At 46.3% G+C, this 21,428-nt stretch overlaps 1 protein-coding gene across 1 annotated transcript in view; it reads left to right on the top strand.

Moving 5' to 3' along the window:
• Positions 1-21,428, top strand: part of LOC124004732 (protocadherin-16-like) — a 222,272-nt gene that overhangs the window by 178,523 nt on the left and 22,321 nt on the right. Inside the window, exons 4-13 of the mRNA XM_046313459.1 lie at positions 2,522-2,753; positions 4,365-4,601; positions 6,230-6,849; positions 7,385-7,528; positions 7,727-8,003; positions 8,981-9,168; positions 9,326-9,422; positions 9,693-9,850; positions 13,914-14,399; positions 19,161-19,524. Of these exons, the coding sequence (XP_046169415.1) occupies positions 2,522-2,753; positions 4,365-4,601; positions 6,230-6,849; positions 7,385-7,528; positions 7,727-8,003; positions 8,981-9,168; positions 9,326-9,422; positions 9,693-9,850; positions 13,914-14,399; positions 19,161-19,524 (2,803 nt within the window). The remainder of the gene's footprint in view (positions 1-2,521; positions 2,754-4,364; positions 4,602-6,229; positions 6,850-7,384; positions 7,529-7,726; positions 8,004-8,980; positions 9,169-9,325; positions 9,423-9,692; positions 9,851-13,913; positions 14,400-19,160; positions 19,525-21,428) is intronic.

Raw genomic sequence — 21,428 nt, 5'->3', positions numbered from 1 at the left:
CCATCTTCTCTCTCTAGACCCACTTCTTGACTATCTCTCCACCCTCTTCTCTCTCTAGACCCACTTCTTGACTATCTCTCCACCCTCTTCTCTCTATAGACCCACTTCTTGACTATCTCTCCACCCTCTTCTCTCTCTAGACCCACTTCTTGACTATCTCTCCACCCTCTTCGCTCTCTAGACCCACTTCTTGGCTATCTCTCCACCCTCTTCTCTCTCTAGACTCACTTCTTGGCTATTTCTCCACCATCTTCTCTCTCTAGACCCACTTCTTGGCTATCCCTCTACCCTCTTCTCTCTCTAGACCCACTTCTTGGCTATCTCTCCACCCTCTTCTCTCTCTAGACCCACTTCTTGGCTATCTCTCCACCCTCTTCTCTCTATAGACCCACTTCTTGGCTATCTCTCCATCCTTGTTCAATGTCTGCATTCCCTATATAGTCCATTCCTTTTCACCAGAGCCCTATGGGAATAGAGTGGCATTCTAATCTCTCCCTGTGAGTACATTAAACCCCTGACAGTGATCTCTTAAAGCAGTGTTTTTCACAGTGTTTATAACCGCAGGGTTAAAAGAAGAAAAACTCCAGCACCCTGGTAATATTAATGCTTCCAACAATTGAATGGATCTTTTTAACCGACATTTCACAGCAGGGTTCACAGCAGACACATAGCTAGCAGAAACCTGGCTATTAGATGCAGCTATAGAGCCAGAGCCAGGATAGCTAGTAGAGAGGGGAGCAGCTCCCCAGCCAGGCAGAGCAGAACACAGCAGAGCAGCAAATCTGTCATTAGTGCAGCCAAATAAAATAGTCTGAATGAGTCTCACTGGCAGGCTGTGCTGTGAATGAATCTCCCTGGCAGGGCTGTGCTGTGAATGAATCTCCCTGGTAGGACTGTGCTTTGAATGTGCCTCCCTGGCAGGGCTGTGCTGTGAATGAATCTCCCTGGCAGGGCTGTGCTGTGAATGAATCTCCCTGGTAGGACTGTGCTTTGAATGTGCCTCCCTGGTAGGACTGTGCTTTGAATGTGCCTCCCTGGCAGGGCTGTGCTGTGAATGAATCTCCCTGGTAGGACTGTGCTGTGAATGTGCCTCCCTGGCAGGACTGTGCTTTGAATGAGTCTCCCTGGCAGGACTGTGCTTTGAATGAGTCTCCCTGGCAGGACTGTGCTTTGAATGAGTCTCCCTGGCAGGACTCTGCTTTGAATGAGTCTCCCTGGCAGGACTGTGCTTTGAATGAGTCTCCCTTGCAGGACTGTGCTGTGAATGAGTCATCCTGGCAGGACTGTGCTGTGAATGAGTCTCCCTGGCAGGACTGTGCTTTGAATGAGTCTCCCTTGCAGGACTGTGCTGTGAATGAGTCATCCTGGCAGGACTGTGCTGTGATAGCATCCTGAAGCGCCACACGCCAAATCATACTTGAAAGTTAAAGGGTAGAAATTAATGGAAATCACTGCAGTTGTGGTAAAATAATCAGATTGAGAAGAGGGAGTGATAGAGAGAGAGAGAGAGAGAGAGAGAGAGAGAGAGAGAGAGAGAGAGAGAGAGAGAGAGAGAGAGAGAGAGAGAGAGAGAGAGAGAGAGAGAGAGAGAGAGAGAGAGAGAGAGAGAGAGAGAGAGAGAGAGAGGGGGACAAAAATGAATACAACGTCAAGCAGACTGGCAGACAGACAGTCAGATAGACAGACATGCAGACAGACAGAAACGCAGGCAGGCAGACAGACACAGACAGACATGCAGACATACAGACATACAGTCAGACAGGCAGAGAGCTGTAATATTTAATAAGTTGGACCGCTGCTCCCCCTCCCCCTCCTCCCTCCTCCCTCCTCCCTCCCTCCTCCCTCCTCCCTCCTCCCTCCTCCCTCCTCCCTCCTCCCTCCCTCCTCCCTCCTCCCTCCTCCACCCTCTCATCAGTCCGGCCAAATGAAAAGCCTGCTCTGTATTCTGTTCAGAACGAGCCGCCAGGGAAACAGAGCTCTCTGCTCTGTGGCAGTAGCGAACCCTCTCAACCCCCACAGATCCTGACAGATTGCTGTTTCCCTGGGGAAGCTATCAATCCGTATCCCTCCACCAACCTGCCAGGACTAGATTTCAGAGTCAGACGTCTTTACCAGGGTTCCTGCTGATTTGAACTCTCTCCATTAATGTGGTCAAATGTGTTTGTTTACCACTTTGTCCTGCTGATATACAACAGCATGCAAAGTCTAGTAGAACAGAGAGCTTTTTGTCCTTAGAAGAGGTGCAAACCCAACACCTAACTCACTACAGCTGGGCTTTGACATAAAGGGGGAAAGGTGCTCAGCTTAACTGAAGCATGTTGAAATAAAAAACATTCCTACCCCAGGACACTTCATGTGGTGACTGTCCCAGAAAATTCTGGATTTGTCCATTGTTTTATTATTGGTTTCACATAAATCTCCAACAAACCAACACAGAATGTCACTGATACTTCTACTTCACATTCCAATGAGAGTTGTCTTTTTGATTTGTTGATTGATTTTCCTCTCTGTTCCTCTGCAGGGCGGTCTGAACTCTGTGGCCTACGTCAGGGTGGACCTGCTGGACATCAATGACAACAGACCAGTCTTCTACCCTGTGAGCTACGCCGTCAGCCTTAGCTCCCAGAGTGCACCTGGCACGTCTGTTGTCAAGGTTACGGCCCTTGACCCCGACACTGGGGAGAACGGGAGGGTCACGTACCAAACCATCCCTAGGGGCAACTCCCCCTTCTTCACCCTCAACAAAGACACAGGTTGGTACTTTTACTGTAATACAGATTTAACAACAAAGACACAGGTTGGTACTTTTACTGTAATACAGATTTAACAACAAAGACACAGGTTGGTACTTTTACTGTAATACAGATTTAACAACAAAGACACAGGTTGGTACTTTTACTGTAATACAGATTTAACAACAAAGACACAGTTTGGTACTTTTACTGTAATACAGCTTTTTAATGAACAAAAAGACACAGGTTGGTGTTTTTACATGTAGTACAGCTTTAACAACAAAGACACAGGTTGGTGTTTTTACATGTGGTACAGCTTTAACTATGAACAAAGACACAGGTTGGTGTTTTTACATGTAGTACAGCTTTAACAACAAAGACACAGGTTGGTGTTTTTACATGTAGTACAGCTTTAACAACAAAGACACAGGTTGGTGTTTTTACATGTAGTACAGCTTTAACAACAAAGACACAGGTTGGTGTTTTTACATGTGGTACAGCTTTAACTATGAACAAAGACACAGGTTGGTGTTTTTACATGTAGTACAGCTTTAACAACAAAGACACAGGTTGGTGTTTTTACATGTAGTACAGCTTTAACAACAAAGACACAGGTTGGTGTTTTTACATGTAGTACAGCTTTAACAACAAAGACACAGGTTGGTGTTTTTACATGTAGTACAGCTTTAACAACAAAGACACAGGTTGGTACTTTTACTGTAATACAGATTTAACAACAAAGACACAGTTTGGTACTTTTACTGTAATACAGCTTTTTAATGAACAAAAAGACACAGGTTGGTGTTTTTACATGTAGTACAGCTTTAACAACAAAGACACAGGTTGGTGTTTTTACATGTAGTACAGCTTTAACAACAAAGACACAGGTTGGTGTTTTTACATGTAGTACAGCTTTAACAACAAAGACACAGGTTGGTGTTTTTATATGTGGTACAGCTTTAACAACAAAGACACAGGTTGGTGTTTTTATATGTGGTACAGCTTTAACAACAAAGACACAGGTTGGTGTTTTTACATGTAGTACAGCTTTAACAACAAAGACACAGGTTGGTGTTTTTACATGTGGTACAGCTTTAACTATGAACAAAGACACAGGTTGGTGTTTTTACATGTAGTACAGCTTTAACAACAAAGACACAGGTTGGTGTTTTTACATGTAGTACAGCTTTAACAACAAAGACACAGGTTGGTGTTTTTATATGTGGTACAGCTTTAACAACAAAGACACAGGTTGGTGTTTTTATATGTGGTACAGCTTTAACAACAAAGACACGGGTTGGTGTTTTTACATGTAGTACAGCTTTAACAACAAAGACACAGGTTGGTGTTTTTACATGTAGTACAGCTTTAACAACAAAGACACAGGTTGGTACTGTATTAACTTCTTATGTAGTTACAGGTGTATCGAGGAAAAAGGCATTCTTGTATTTTCCACCATGTGTTTAATGGATCTTACAGATGCCAGATGCCAGCGCGCTGGAATTGAATTTTCCTGGAACTAAATAAAGTGTGTATGTTTGTGTGTGTGTGTGTCCATCCTCATGTCTCTGTGTGTGTATTTGGAGCTGTGTCTGACCTTGACCACTGTGATTTGTGTCCTTTCTCCACCAGGTGTGATCTCCCTGTCCCGGTCGCTGCATGGCAAGGCCAACACGGTGATCCCCATGGTGGTTTCAGCCCAGGACGGAGGGGGTTTGGCAGCACTGGTCAACGCCCGGGTCAACATCAGTGTGGTGGCAGGCCTGGTGGCGCCCCCTGTGTTCGAACACAGCCAGTACAGCTTCACTGTATCTGAAAACGTACTGCGAGGGACTGAGGTTGGCAACGTACAGGCCATCAGTAAGAACGGTGGGTGTGACTTGGAATTGGAACTTCTGATTGCTTAAGGACCGCTAACACCTGTTTGAAAGTATGCATATGCGAGTGTGTGAGTGTGTGTGTGTGTGTGTGTGTGTGTGTGTGTGTGTGTGTGTGTGTGTGTGTGTGTGTGTGTGTGTGTGTGTGTGTGTGTGTGTGTGTGTGTGTGTGTGTGTGTGTGTGTGTGTGTGTGTGTGTGTGTGTGTGTGTGTGTGTGTGTGTGTGTGTGGGCAGCATGTGCTGAAAGGACTCACTGGGGCATTCTGTGCTCCCTCCGTGCTCCCTGTGCCAGTTGTTCAAATAGGCAGCGAGCCACTGTACACACCTCGTTTAGAAATCACATTAATCACACATTCCATCCCAGCACATTGTTTTTATAATCATTACTTTGGATATGTAGGACTCTGTCACAGTGTAAAATACTTGACAAATGACTGAGGGGGAGTATATTGTAACTGAAGTGCTCCTTGTCTGGTCTGGTTCTGGTCTCCTCGTCTGGACTAGTTCTGGTCTTCTCGCCTGGACTGTTTCTGGTCTCCTCGTCTGGTCTGGTTCTATTCTCCTCGTCTGGTCTGGTTCTATTCTCCTCGTCTGGTCTGGTTCTGGTCTCCTCATCTGGTCTGGTTCTATTCTCCTCGTCTGGTCTGGTTCTATTCTCCTCATCTGGTCTGGTTCTGGTCTCCTCGTCTGGTCTGGTTCTATTCTCCTCGTCTGGTCTGGTTCTATTCTCCTCGTCTGGTCTGGTTCTATTCTTCTCGTCCGTTCTGGTTCTGGTCTCCTCATCTGGACTGATTCTGGTCTCCTCGTCTGGTCTGGTTGTATTCTCCTCGTCTGGTCTGGTTCTATTCTCCTCGTTTGTTCTGGTTCTGGTCTCCTCGCCTGGACTGCTTCTGGCCTCCTCGTCTGGTCTGGTTCTATTCTCCTTGTCTGGTCTGGTTCTGGTCTCCTCGTCTGGTCTGGTTCTATTCTCCTCGTCTGGTCTGGTTCTATTCTCCTCGTCTGGTCTGGTTCTATTCTCCTCGTCTGGTCTGGTTCTATTCTCCTCGTCTGGTCTGGTTCTATTCTCCTCGTCTGGTCTGGCTCTGGATCTTGTCATCTCACTTCAAAAGATACAAATAAAATAAACTCACACACACAATTGCATCTGTATTCACAAAACAAACATGCACTCAAACACACACACACACACACACACACACACACACACACACACACACACACACACACACACACACACACACACACACACACACACACACACACACACACACACACACACACACACACACACACAACACACACATCACAACTGCTGCTACCAGACTGTTATTATGATTGATAAATACTGCACAGTTTAAACACTTGCCTCCCTTCCCCAATACATGTAAAGTATTGGACTATGAATGGTTCCTTCCTGTGTTATACCTATGCTAAGATATGTATTCTATTCTACTGAGCCATTTACTTTATGTTCATATTGTTGTATTTTATTATTTCTTATGGTTGTTGCTTTGTGAAATAAAGAACATGCAAGTAAGCATTTGGTTGGATGGTGTATACCCTGTGTATCCTGTACATAAGGGATAATAAAACATTCAACTTTCCCTGTCTGTTCCCAGGTGGCCCCAGTAAGGACATCCTGTACACCATCTCCTCTGGAGACCCTGCTGGCTACTTCACTGTGGACCCAGAGAGTGGTGCCCTGCGGACCAGCCTTCCTCTGGACCACGAGGCCCAGCCTTCTCTAACCCTGGAGCTCCAGGCTCGTAGCGGCAGCCCCCCTGCCTTCGGTCAGACCCACGTCCACATCACCATCCAGGACATCAACGACAACGCTCCTGTCTTCATGCCCTCCTCTTCTGAGTCTCTCCTCCTCCCGGAGCACACAGAGATAGGGACCGTGGTCTACAGAGTCCAGGCCAAAGACCGGGACTCCGGCCTCAACGGCCAGATGACCTTTGATCTTTCCTCCACCGCGACCTCAATTGGAGGTCAAAGAACCTTTTCCATGGAGCGCAGCACAGGGGAGATCCGGCTGGTTGGCGGGCTGTCATACGACGTAACGCCGCGTTACGACCTGACGGTGACAGCTAAAGATGGCGGCGCGCCGCAGCTAAGCTCTACCATGATGCTGGTGGTGCACGTCCAGGCGGAGAACGACCACGGTCCCGTGTTCGACACCCTGACCTACCGTGTGGAGCTGAGGGAGAACACGCCGCTCAGCACACGCTTCCTACAGGTATGTCCTGTAGATTGTTCAACTAACATCCAACAAAAATGTCTTCTAACTATCCCTAAACATAACATCAGCACGCTGTTATGTATCAACAGAGTTGCAGTTGATCGGTTGTTGATAGTTTGAGTATCTGCAGATCATCTACATGGGATTATCCAAATAAAGTGGAACCCTTTATTGTCCCCAAGAGGAAAATAGTCTTGGATACAACTCTGCTGTATGTAAGAAAATGATATTGAAGGCAGGTTTCCCAGACCCAGACTATAGTCATCCTACCGTGGAGTAACAACCATTTGAATTTCCATTGAAAGCGATTTCTCTTGACCAAAATAGGCTTCATCTGTATCATGGAAACCGGCCCAATATCTGCTGCACATCATGTATACTGTTCATCCACAGGTTGAAAGGGGAACATTGTCTTGGACATGTTTTTCTGTATATAACAATAGACATAATATCTCACATATCAAACAGAACTGTCAGTTCTGTAATGTTTTGTATGTGTTTCTGATGAATCACTTAATTCATCCATCTACAGGTGCGAGCTCTGAGCCTGGACACCACGGGTTCAGGCTCCTCCTCTCCACTGGCGTACTACCTGAGACCTGACGGAGACGCAGCAGGGTTTGGCATTGCAGCAGACAGCGGCTGGCTTTTTGTGAAGAGCGCCCTGGACAGAGAGGTGAGGGACATGTGACAGGAAGATATATAAACGTGTCCAGACCCGCACACTGAATGCTTCTTAGACACTTTCATTGATATCGATCATGTTGGTCTTATTCATCTGACATTAGACTCCTTTTAGAGGCCTGAACACGTCTGACAAACTTGAATTGAAAGTGTCATGTCTTTTAAAAGTGTGTCCATGACCTTTGCCCAGGTGAAGGACATGTACATGCTGATGGTTCTGGCCACGTCGGGCCACGGGCAGCTGACGAAGACGGGCAGTGCCACGGTGAGGGTGTCGGTGACCGATGAAAACGACAACTCACCTCGTTTGACACAGGAGAGGGCTTTCCTGGCCGTGAGAGAGAACCTTCCGGCGGGGTCAGGGTTCGGACGGGTTTCGGCTATGGATCGCGACTCAGGGCTCAACGGCAGGCTCAGTTACAGACTCCTACACCCAGACAGAAGCTTCCAGATCAACTCACACACAGGTAGTTCAACGACTGGTTAATGAATGGACTAAAAAGAGATACACTGAGTGTACAAAACATTAACAACACCTTCCTGATATTGAGCCCCCCCCCCCCCCCCCTGCCCTCAGAACAGGCTCAATTTGTCCGGGCATGGACTCTACAAGGTGTCGATAGTGTTCCACAGGGATGCTGGCCCATGTTGACTCCAATGCTTGCCACAGTTGTCAAGTTGGCTCGATGTCCTTTGAGAGGTGGACCGTTCTTGAGACACACGGGAAACTGTTGAGCAGGAAAAAATCAGCGGCATTGCAGTTCATTACACAAACCGGTGTGCTTGGCACCTTCTACCATATCCCATTTAAAGGCATTTTGTCTTGTCTATTCTCCCTCTGAATGGCACATACACAATCCATGTCTCAATTGTCTCAAGACTTAACACACTCCGTGTATAATAACTTTATATTTACCACAGGAACTTCAGATGTGGCACTCAGAATAGACACACAACACCACAATTTACATGACCATTCACCCTCACTCATTCTCCTACTGCAGCTCCCTGTGCTGTATGTTCTCTGTGCAAATAAATCAGGTCAGCTGCAGTGTTGAGTGTCCTGCTGGGCCCTGATTGGCCTGCTCTGAGGTTGTGTGTAGCCGCTCTCGAGATAACTCTAACCTTCACTGCAGCTGTTCAGGTTGCTGCCATGCCTGTGTGTGTGTGTGTGTGTGTGTGTGTGTGTGTGTGTGTGTGTGTGTGTGTGTGTGTGTGTGTGTGTGTGTGTGTGTGTGTGTGTGTGTGTGTGTGTGTGTGTGTGTGTGTGTGTGTGTGTGTGTGTGTGTGTGTGTGTGTGTGTGTGTGTGTGTGTGTGATCAAAGATGACATGCTCTCCCTTTACTTTCTCATCATTACTTCTCTCCCTCCCATTTCTCTCACTCTCTCTCTCTCTCTCTCTCCTCCTTCCTCTCTCCCTGTGTCCTCTCCCTCCCTCCCTCAGGTGAGATCAGTACCCGTGTAGGTCTGGACAGGGAGCAGCAGAGTAGTTACCAGGTGTTGTTGGTGATCCAAGATGGAGGTACTCCCCCGCGCAGCGCTACGGGGACAGCCTTCATCACCGTCCTGGATGAGAACGACAACACTCCCTCCTTCAGACACAGCCAGCCTGGCAGAGGACTGACCATGCAGGTGATAGTGAGGCTGCGTCCCAAATGGCAGCCTATTCCCTATATTGTACACTACTTTTGACCAGGGCCCTTAGGGCATGGGGTCTCACATGATATGTTAGTGGTCAGCGTTGAGAAGGAAATAAGTCACCGTTTTACCTTGTAATTTCATTCCGTAGGTGATGGAGGGCCAGGCATCAGGTCTACTGCTGGGGAAAGTACAGGCCAAGGACCCTGATGAGGGAGAGAACGGCACGGTGTACTACTCCATGTCAGGTGAGAGAGGGATGGAAGAAGGAAGAGAGAGAGGGAGAGAGTAAGGGAGGGATTGTGTATAAGTTAATGATTGAAGAGCAATTTGCTATTTTCTGCCGTTGAGTGATTATGTGAGGAATGCATTGTTTTCTTCTGGCATTGTTTCCAAAAACAACTCTGTGTAACAATTTGTAGCTGGACTCACTCACTCAGTCACTCACTCTGTATCTCTCTCTCTCGGTCTCTCTTTTTCTTTCGCTCTCTTTTTCTCCCTCCCTCCCTCCTCTACAGGTCCCAGAGCAGAGCGTTTCTCTCTGAACCCAACTACAGGTGAACTGCGTTCCTCCTCTCCTCTGAGTCACTCTGACCGAGCTGAGTACAGCTTCACTGTGACTGCCACTGACCGAGGCCAGCCATCTCACAGCGCTACCTGTTCACTACACATACAGGTGAGACCCCTAACCCCTAGCCCATAACTCCTTCCCTCTCACAGCGCTACCTGTTCACTACACATACAGGTGAGACCCCTAACCCCTAGCCCATAACTCCTTCCCTCTCACAGCGCTACCTGTTCACTACACATACAGGTGAGACCCCTAACCCCTAGCCCATAACTCCTTCCCTCTCACAGCGCTACCTGTTCACTACACATACAGGTGAGACCCCTAACCCCCCACATACAGGTATGAGCCCGAACTCAGACTGCTATCTCCTATCCCCTACCACCTTTCTTCTCACAGATCTACCTGTATCCTAATAATAAGGGTCAGAAAACTACTAAATCATAGCCTACACCAATCTATCAAATATCCCATATTTAACTAAAGTATTGGGAGAAGTACTACGTCAAGCTTGCTCTAGAAGTCTGGCTCTAGAAGTCTGGCTCTAGAAGTCTGGCTCTAGAAGTCTGGCCCCTCACAACAAAGTCGTTCCAAATAGACGTGGCAGTCTGATTTCTGACAACCTTCCTTCCTTCCTTCCTTCCTTCCTTCCTTCCTTCCTTCCTTCCTTCCTTCCTCCCTCCCTCACTTCTCCTTCTCTGTGACTTTTCAAAAGAGATGGAAAACTACAGTAGGTATGAATCAAGTGCTCCCATCTGGCCCATGATGATCACCAGCTGTGATTGCTCTGATCAAGACCATACTGAATGACTTCAACACTTTTAATACAGTAGCCTCACTTCAATACGACACCGCCTGGTATAATGCACCCACATAAAATACACCATTCAAGTTAATTTAATTAATATTTAATATACAACTTAATAGTGACTGACCAGACCAGCACAATGGAAGGAACTCTGTAGCTGTAAATCCAAGATGCATCCCAAATGACACCCTATTCCCTGTATGGTGCACTTCTTTTGACCAGTGCCCTATGTAGGGAATAGGTTGCCATTTGGAACGCAGACCGGAATCTCTAAGGTTCCAGGAAAATAGAAGGGTCTTGTAATGGCTGCAGTAAAACAGCGTCTCTGTGTTCCTTATTTCTTAATTTTTTTTCCTTCCCTCATTTCTCTGTGAAGAATGTGAGTAATAATTAGTGTGTAATAGGATTTAACATGGCTGTGTTGTTCTTGTCTGTTGACATGTTTCTATCAGAGCCCTCGTCCAAGACAAGTACAGCAGTAGGGACAGGATATGATCTCACTAATTCTAACGCTTGTTGACATGTTTCTATCAGAGCCCTCGTCCAAGACAAGTACAGCAGTAGGGACAGGATATGATCTCACTAATTCTAACGCTTGTTGACATGTTTCTATCAGAGCCCTCGTCCAAGACAAGTACAGCAGTAGGGACAGGATATGATCTCACTAATTCTAACGCTTGTTGACATGTTTCTATCAGAGCCCTCGTCCAAGACAAGTACAGCAGTAGGGACAGGATATGATCTCACTAATTCTAACGCTTGTTGACATGTTTCTATCAGAGCCCTCGTCCAAGACAAGTACAGCAGTAGGGACAGGATATGATCTCACTAATTCTAACGCTTGTTGACATGTTTCTATCAGAGCCCTCGTCCAAGACAAGTACAGCAGTAGGGACAGGATATGATCTCACTAATTCTAACGCTTGTTGACATGTTTCTATCAGAGCCCTCGTCCAAGACAAGTACAGCAGTAGGGACAGGATATGATCTCACTAATTCTAACGCTTGTTGACATGTTTCTATCAGAGCCCTCGTCCAAGACAAGTACAGCAGTAGGGACAGGATATGATCTCACTAATTCTAACGCTTGTTGACATGTTTCTATCAGAGCCCTCGTCCAAGACAAGTACAGCAGTAGGGACAGGATATGATCTCACTAATTCTACCGCTTGTTGACATTCAATTTGCCGTCTAATGTGGAGTTAATTAATAGATTGTCATATTATGTTGCATAAAGAGCATGGGCTGTTTAGTGACTGCCAACATAGTGGTGCTGTATAGTGTACCTACGGGTTATCAAGTTATTGTAGGTTGTAATTGTAATGAATTAAGCATCAACAAGTATTTGTTGAGGAGAAAAATGGATAAGAGTACAAAACTTTTATTTTCCTTCCTCTCTCTTTCTCCTTGTCTTGCTCTCTCTCTCTCTATTTCTCCTGGTCTAACTCTCTCACTTTCATTCATTTATTCTCTCTTGCTCTCTCGCTCTCTCTCTCTCTCTCTCTGTCAGATATTTAAACCCTGTGACTCCATCCCCTGCTTTGAGCGATCTGAAAAACAGGCTTATTAGAACAATGTGGTATATGTGTAACTTCTGGGGCCTGTTTCCATACAAAGGGAGCGATGTGTCAAAGCTGAAGTCTTTCATGTTCTTCTGATTGGTCATCAAGGGAGGTGTAAAAACTCAATACTGTAGACGCCCGAGTCCAGCCCACTGCAGTGAGATCTGAAAGCTCACTACAATTTCCTTTTTTGATTATGTTGACTTTTATCCCTTATTATTGTTCCTGGCAGTGACATGCCTATCTGATTAAACGTGATTAGCACTAGCAGGCCTGTTGTGGGAGGTTGTAAGAAACTCTTAAAACGTTCAGTTTCTTTTATTCACAGTGAGAAAAGAGAGTGGGAGGGGGGAAATCTGTTGCAGGTTCACAGCAATATTTGGATTCTTTGGCCTTGTTTTGGAAAATGTAGCTCCAACTGCCACAAGGCATGTATAATGGTCTTTATTAGACACATAGCGTGAGTCTGCTGAGTGTTAATGTTCAGCTATCGTGCTAAATTGATTATCATTAATGTCAATGATTTTCATAGTTGCTCAAAATGTTCCTCAAAGTTTAACAGATTGTTTGAAGATCCCAGTTATAAAAAACATTGATTAGCTAGCTACTCATTTTGTCCTCCAGCCGGCTCTCCCTATTGAACCTGGTGATGAAGTTAGCTACCTACAAGCCTTTAACACCAATATATTGATGATATATGCTTACCATATCCCTATGTCTCTGTCTATAGGTCCTGAGTGGTGTATTGAGGATATACAGTATGCTTACCATATCCCTATGGCTCTGTCTATAGGTCCTGAGTGGTGTATTGAGGATATACAGTATGCTTACCATATCCCTATGTCTCTGTCTATAGGTCCTGAGTGGTGTATTGAGGATATACAGTATGCTTACCATATCCCTATGTCTCTGTCTATAGGTCCTGAGTGGTGTATTGAGGATATACAGTATGCTTACCATATCCCTATGTCTCTGTCTATAGGTCCTGAGTGGTGTATTGAGGATATACAGTATGCTTACCATATCCCTATGTCTCTGTCTATAGGTCCTGAGTGGTGTATTGAGGATATACAGTATGCTTACCATATCCCTATGTCTCTGTCTATAGGTCCTGAGTGGTGTATTGAGGATATACAGTATGCTTACCATATCCCTATGGGTCTGTCTATAGGTCCTGAGTGGTGTATTGAGGATATACAGTATGCTTACCATATCCCTATGTCTCTGTCTATAGGTCCTGAGTGGTGTATTGGGGATATACAGTATGCTTACCATATCCCTATGGCTCTGTCTATAGGTCCTGAGTGGTGTATTGAGGATATACAGTATGCTTACCATATCCCTATGTCTCTGTCTATAGGTCCTGAGTGGTGTATTGAGGATATACAGTATGCTTACCATATCCCTATGTCTCTGTCTATAGGTCCTGAGTGGTGTATTGAGGATATACAGTATGCTTACCATATCCCTATGTCTCTGTCTATAGGTCCTGAGTGGTGTATTGAGGATATACAGTATGCTTACCATATCCCTATGTCTCTGTCTATAGGTCCTGAGTGGTGTATTGAGGATATACAGTATGCTTACCATATCCCTATGTCTCTGTCTATAGGTCCTGAGTGGTGTATTGAGGATATACAGTATGCTTACCATATCCCTATGGCTCTGTCTATAGGTACTGAGTGGTGTATTGGGGATATACAGTATGCTTACCATATCCCTATGTCTCTGTCTATAGGTCCTGAGTGGTGTATTGAGGATATACAGTATGCTTACCATATCCCCATGTCTCTGTCCACAGGTCCTGAGTGCGAGCAGAGCTCCTTCCAAAGCCAACTCCCTCTCCATATACTTAAACTCCGTTGAGGAGGCCAAACCGGGCTCTGTGATTGGCTCTGTGAAGTCACATGATAGCTTAGAGCTCCCTGAGGCTGGTCAGGTGACCTATACGGTGGTGGGCGGGTCAGACCGAGACGGAACGTTCATGGTGGACCGTCAGACAGGTGACGTGTACCTGGCAAGGGAGCTGGACTACGAGCGATCTGCCCGCTACACACTACAGATAGAGGTGGACGACTTCTCCATGACATTACCCAGCAGCCACCTGGTGCAGCTGGACATCGAGGTGAAGGACAGCAACGACCACGCACCCTACTTCCCGGAGGACCCCGTTACCATGGTGATACCTGAGAACATGGAGCCTGGGGCGTCCATCTACACCTTCCAGGCCTCAGACCAGGATGGATCAGGACCCAACAGCCTGCTGACCTACTCCATCCTGCACCAGGTAGGGTTTGGGGGTTAGGGTTAGGAGGTTAGGGTTAGCAGGTTAAGGTTAGGAGGTTAGGGGTAGGACCCACAAGTTAGAGAAGCAAAAATCAGTAACAGATACCTGCCGTTGTGCCCTTGAGCAAGACACTTAACCCCTTAAACTAGTGGTTTAGGGAGTAGAGCAAAAGAAGGAGGTTAGGGTTAGGAGGTTAGGGTTAGGAGGTTATGGTTAGGAGGTTATGGTTAGGAGGTTGGGATTAAGAGGTTAGGGTTAGGAGATTAGGATTAGTTTTAAAAAATTGTTTTATTTATTTCACCTTTATTTAACCAGGTAGGCCAGTTGAGAGCAAGTTCTCATTTACAACTGCGACCTGGTCAAGATAGAGCAAAGCAGTGCGACACAAACAATTACACATGGAATTAACAAACGTACAGTCAATAACACAATAGAACAAATCTATATACAGTGTATGCAAATGAGGTAAGACTAGGGAGGTAAGGCAATAAATAGGCCGTAGTGGCGAAGTAATTACAATTTAGCAATTAAACACTGGAGTGATAGATGTGCGGAAGATGAATGTGCAAGTAGAGATACTGGGGTGCAAAGGAGCATAAATAAATAACAATATGGGGATGAGGTAGTTGGATGGGCTATTTACAGATGGGCTATGTACAGGTGCAGTGATCTGTGAGCTGCTCTGACAGCTGATGCTTAGTAGTTAGTGAGGGAGATTTGAGTCTCCAGCTTCAGTGATTTTTGCAATCCATTCCAGTCTTTGGCAGCAGAGAACTGGAAGGAAAGGTGGCCAAATGAGGAATAGGCTTTGGGGGGGTGACCAGTGAAATATACCTGCTGGAGCACATGCTATGGGTGTGTGCTGCTACGGTGACCAGTGAGCTGAGATAAGGCGGGGCTTTACCTAGCAAAGACTTATAGATGACCTGGAGTCAGTGGGTTTGGTGACGAATATGAAGCAATGGCCAGCCAGCGAGAGCATACAGGTTGCAGTGGTGGGTAGTATATGGGGCTTTGGTGACAAAACGGATGGCACTGTGATAGACTGCATCCAATTTGCTGAGTAGAGTGTTGGAGGCTATTTTATAAATGACATTGCCGAAGTCAAGGATCGGTAGGATAGTCAGTTTTACGAGGGTATGTTTGGCAGCGTGAGTGAAGGATTCTTTGTTATGAAATAGAAAGCCGATTCTAAATTGAATGGTTTGGAGATGCTTAATGTGAGTCTGGAAGGAGAGTTTACAATCTAACCAGACACCTAGGTATTTGTAATTGTCCACATATTCTAAGTCAGTACCTTCCAGAGTAGTGATCCTGGATGGGCGGGCAGGTGCGGGCAGCTATTGGTTCAAGAGCATGGATTTAGTTTTACTTGCATTTAAGAGCAGTTGGAGGCCACGGAAGGAGAGTTGTATGGCATTGAAGCTCGTCTGGAGGTTAGTTAACACAGTGTCCAAGGAAGTGCCAGAAATATACAGAATGGTGTCGTCTGCGTAGAGGTGGATCAGAGAATCACCAGCAGCAATCACCAGCAGAGAAAAGAGTCGGCCCGAGAATTGAACCCTGTGGCACCCCCATAGAGACTGCCAGAGGTCCGGACAACAGGCCCTCCGATTTGACACACTGAACTCTGTCTGAGAAGTAGTTGGTAAACCAGGCAAGGCAGCCATTTGAGTCTGCCGATAACAATGTGATAATTGAACAGAGTCGAAAGCCCTGGCCAGGTCGATGAATACAGCTGCACAGTATTGTCTTTTATCGATGGCAGTTTTGATATCGTTTAGAACCTTGAGCGTGGCTGAGGTACACTCATGACCAGCTCAGAAACCAGATTGCATTGCGGAGAAGGTACGGTGGGATTCGAAATGGTCGGTGATCTGTTTGTTAACTTGGCTTTTGAAGACCTTAGAAAGGCAGGGTAGGATAGATATAGGCCTGTAACAGTTTGGTTCTAGAGTGCCTCCCTCTTTGCAGAGGGGGATGACCGCGGCAACTTTCCAATCTTTGTTAATCTCAGACGGACGAAAGAGATGTTGAACAGGCTAGTAATAGAGGTTGCAACAATTGCGGTGGATAATTTTAGAAAGAGAGGGTCCAGATTGTCTAGCCCAGCTGATTTGTAGGGGTTGAGAATTTGCAACTCTTCCAGAACATCAGCTATCTGGATTTGGGTGAAGGAGAAATGGGGAGGTCTGGGCAAGTTGCTGTGGGGGGTGCAGGGCTGTTCACTGGTGTAGGGGTAGCCAGGTGGAAAGTATGGCCAGCCGTAGAAAAATGCTTATTGAAATTCTCGATTATTGTGGATTTATCGGCGGTGACAGTGTTTCCTAGCCTCAGTGCAGTGGGCAGCTGGGAGGTGCTCTTATTCTCCATGGACTTTACAGTGTCCCAGAACTTTTTGGACTTAGTACTACAGGATGCACATTTCTGTTTGAAAAAGCTAGCCTTTGCTTTCCTAACTGCCTGTGTTTATTGGTTCCTAACTTCCCCGAAAAGTTGCATATCGCGGGGACTATTTGATGCTAATTCAGAACTCCACAGGATGTTTTAGTGCTGATCAAGGGCAGTCAGGTCTGGAGTGAACCAATGGTTATATCTGTTCCTGCTTCTACATTTTTTGAATGGGGCATGCTTATTTAAGATGATGAGGAAAGCACTTTAAAAGAATAACCAGGCATCCTCTACTGATGGAATGAGGTCAATATCCTTCCAGGATTCCCGGGTCAGGTTGATTAGAAAGGCCTGCTCTCTGAAATGTTTTAGAGAGAGTTTGACAGTGATGACGGGGTGGTTGTTTGACCGCAGACCAATTACAGATGCAGGCAATGAGGCAGTGATCGCTGAGATTCTGGTTGAAGACAGCAGAGGTGTATTTAGACGGCAAGTTGGTCAGGATGATATCTATGAGGGTGCCCGTGTTTACTGATTTGGGGTTGTACCTGGTATGTTCATTGATAATTTGTGTGAGATTGAGGGCATCTAGCTTAGATTGTCGGACGGCTGGGGTGTTAAGCATGTCCCAGTTTAGGGCATCTAACAGTACGAGTACGAGCGCTGAAGATAGATAGAGGGCAATCAATTCACATATGGTGTCCAGGGCACAACTGGGGGCAGAAGGTTGTCTATAACAAGTGGCAACGGTGAGAGACTTGTTTCTGGAAAGGTCGTTTTTTAGAAGTAGAACCTTGAATTGTTTGGGCACAGACCTGGATAGTATAACAGAGCTCGGCAGGCTGTCTCTGCAGTAAATTGCAACTCTGCCCCCTTTGGCAGTTCTATCTTGTCAGAAAATGTTGTAGTTAGGGATGGAGATTTCAGGATGTTTGGTGGACTTCCTAAAGCCAGGATACAGACACGGCTAGGACATCCGGGTTGGCAGAGTGTGCTAAAGTTTTTTTTAAAGGGAGGAGGCTTCTAATGTTAACATGCATGAAACCAAGGCTTTTACGGTTACAGAAGTCAACAAATGAGAGCGCATGGGGAATGGGTGTGGAGCTAGGCACTGCAGGGCCTGGATTAACCTCTAAATCATCAGAGGAACAGAGGAGGAGTAGGATAAGGGTATGGCTAAAGGCTATAAGAACTGGTTGTCTAGTGCGTTCAGAACACAGAATAAAAGGAGCAGGTTTCTGGGCGCGGAAGAATCGATTCAAGGCATAATGTACAGACAAGGGTAAGGTAGGTTGTGAATACAGTGGAGGTAAATCTAGGCATTGAGAGACGATGAGAGAGGTTTTGTCTCTAGAGACATCATTTAGACCAGGTGAGGTCACCACATGTGTGGGAGGTGAAACAAACGGACTAGCTATGGCATATTGAGCAGGGCTGGAGTCGACAGTGAAATAAGACAATAATCGCTAACCAAAACAGCAATGGACAAGAGATATTGACATTAGGGAGAGGCATGCATAGCCGAGTGATCATAGGCACCAGTGGGAGGCTAGGCGAGCTGGAGACATGGCGATTCAGACAGCTAGCGGGCCGGGGATAGCAGGCTAGCAGAAGTGCCTTAGGGGGAACGTCTCGATGGAAGAAGTCTGTTGTTGTAGCCCCCTTGGACGGTTACGTTGGCAGACCAGTCGTGTTGGATTGGCAGGGCTTCATGTAGGCAGTAAAAGGTTCCAGGCCAATTGGCAAAATAGGTATTGTAGCCCAAGAAGTTGGCTGATGGACCTCTAACACAGGTTAGGGTTAGGAGGTTAGGATTAGGAGGTTATGGTTAAGAGGTAGGGGTAGGAGGTTAGGGTTAGGGTTTGGAGGTTAGGGTTAGGTTATGGTTCAGAGGTTATGGTCAGAAGGAGGTTAGGTGGTTAGGGTTAGGAGGTTAGGGTTTGAAGGTTAGGGTCAGGAGGTTAGGGTTAGGTGGTTAGGGTTAGGAGGTTAGGGTTAGAACCCACAGGTTAGAGAAGCAAACATCAGTAACAGATACATTGCTGTTTCAAATTCCAGACCGGTCGTGAAAATTGGAGATGTACTCACTGGCAACTAGACCATTTACTGCCGTTGTGCCCTTGAGCAAGACACTTAACCCCATAAACTAGTGGTTTAGGGAGTAGAGCGGAATAATTATTTATATCTCTGCAGATGAACTAATAAAGTCATTCTCTTCTGTATTCTCTTCTGTTTCAGTACCCTGGACTAATAAAGTTATATTGTATTTGACTCTATTCCAGTACCCTGGACTGAAAACATTATATTCTATTCTACTCTGTTCCAGTACCCTGGACTTATAAAGTTATATTTAATTCTACTTTGTTCCAGTACCCTGACCTCCCTGACATCCTGACCCTTCACCCTTCCACTGGCGTCCTGACCCTGGCGCAGGAACTGGACCATGAGGTTACTTCCTCCCTCATCCTGGTCGTACAGGCGACAGACTCCGCCCTGAACGGCAGCCAGCGGCGCTGGGGCTCCGTGACAGCGAGGGTGTTTGTGACAGACGAGAACGACAACGCTCCAGTGTTTAGCTCGCCTTCCGCGGTCAGTGTCATGGAGGACCAGCCTGTGGGCTTCGTGGTTCTCTACGTTGTGGCGCGAGATGCCGACCAGGGGGAGAACAGACGGGTCAGCTACTTCATCGAGACTGGCAATGCTGAAGGGACGTTCAGCCTCAACCCTAATACTGGTGGGTCATTTAAAGAACTCCTAGTGTGATGGAAGTGGCTTGATGAGCCACGCCCACGGAAAGGTAACCTAGTCTGAGACCTGAATACTTTTGGCAGCTCCCCAAGCTAATGCCTAGGCTTTAGCTCAGCTGGATAACACAGCCTTGTGGCATGCAGGGGACGAGTTCAAACCCAGTCGGTAACACTGGCACACGGTATTGTTTTCTCACGAGAGCAATCATGTAGTTGCCAGCTGTACTGTAAACACATGGTGTGATGTCAGAAGGCTATTGGTACCATATTACTAACTTGCATGTGGTTGAGTCTGTGAGAGAGTCTCATAATGTTCAACCTATAATCAGGCCCCAGCACAGTTAAAACAGTATAAACAGGGACGTGTGAAGAGATGTCGTGTGAGAGACGAATCAGAGTTAACGAAGTTACCCCAGTACATTGCGTATGCCTGCCTACCTGAGCGCTAAACCCTACCACCTCCAACACTGCTGCAGCTGTAACAACCACCACCGCTGTAAGTAATGATACAGCTATCTGGCTGCAGTTTAACTACTTTTTCCATAGCAGAAGGCCGCAGCGAGTGTGGCTGGCAGTGAACATACACTGCTAGACACGCAACGGGCAGGGCTGCCGTGCTGCGCTGAGATTACACACACACACAAACACACACACACCAGGCCTGCAATGCATCGCTGAGATTAGGGCTTCCCTCTCCTTCTCGTTACCTGGCCCTGGGAGCAGAGGAAAGAGAGGGCACAGCACTGACTCCATTTCAATTTCATGCCTTAATGAGCCGTAACCGTCAAAGAGAGAGTGAGGCGGGAGGGATGAGGGGGGTTATGTTGGTTCTGTTTTAAGTTTTTGGGTTTGTTGTTTTCTCTGTATCTCCGTACTCTCTGAGATAACTTGCCCCAGAGCCTTTAGTATGGTCAGAGTTAGTGGCTGGAATAGTTTCAGCCGTTGTGACTCCCCAGTGATCCCATCCTAAGCCTGGTCACTAATAACACATGGGTAGAGAGAGAGAGAGAGAGAGAGAGAGAGAGAGAGAGAGAGAGAGAGAGAGAGAGAGAGAGAGAGAGAGAGAGAGAGAGAGAGAGGGGGAGAGAGAGAGAGAGAGAGAGAGAGAGAGAGAGAGAGAGAGAGAGAGAGAGAGAGAGAGAGAGAGAGAGAGAGAGAGAATTCCAGTCTCTTTGGTTTGCGTAGTGTTTTATTGTGTATGTATGGTTGTATTAGAGTAGAGCAGTCACAGTTCTGAAGACTGAGGTGAACTAAGGTAAAGATGTTTCCTTGCTCTCACATGTTTCTTCTCATGTTAGACATTCTATTAGTTTCTTCTATGAATAGGATTAGTCTAGGGAAGTGTCGTCTTACACAAATTGATACAAATTTAAAACTTTCAGGGGCAAATTCTCAGGCCTAGATTAAGCCTACTCCTGGACCAAAAAATATCCTAAATAAAGAGAGGTTTAATCCAGGAGTTGACTGGGATTCATCTGGATCAAAGGGAAACTCGACACACATAGTTTGATTTAATATTTCCATTTAGCCCAGAGGTGGAAAGAACCCTTAATAGAGTTAGGAGACACCCATCCTCCACCCAGAAGGATCCACAGTTACCATGATCTGTAGTAGGCTTCTCCTACACAGCTCCCTGTTGTACTGGTGTAATGGGAACCTAACCAAAACAGAATGTGTAGAGATGGGACCTGTTTCTCCTGTCATCGTAGACCCTGGCCTGGGCCGGTGGACAGGATAGGACAGGAGCAGACCAGGTGGTCAGAGGATTAACTCATGCCATTAACTGTCATTATACTGACTAATTACCTCTGCATTGCTGGAACCAGTTCAAGATGGGCAAGGCATGAACGTATACACACACACACACACACACACACACACACACACACAC

This window comes from Oncorhynchus gorbuscha, linkage group LG19 (genome assembly GCF_021184085.1).
Source record: "Oncorhynchus gorbuscha isolate QuinsamMale2020 ecotype Even-year linkage group LG19, OgorEven_v1.0, whole genome shotgun sequence".
Lineage (NCBI taxonomy): Eukaryota > Metazoa > Chordata > Actinopteri > Salmoniformes > Salmonidae > Oncorhynchus > Oncorhynchus gorbuscha.
The sequence above is the reverse complement of the archived record's forward strand: the minus strand, read 5'-3'. Positions and strand labels throughout refer to the sequence as shown.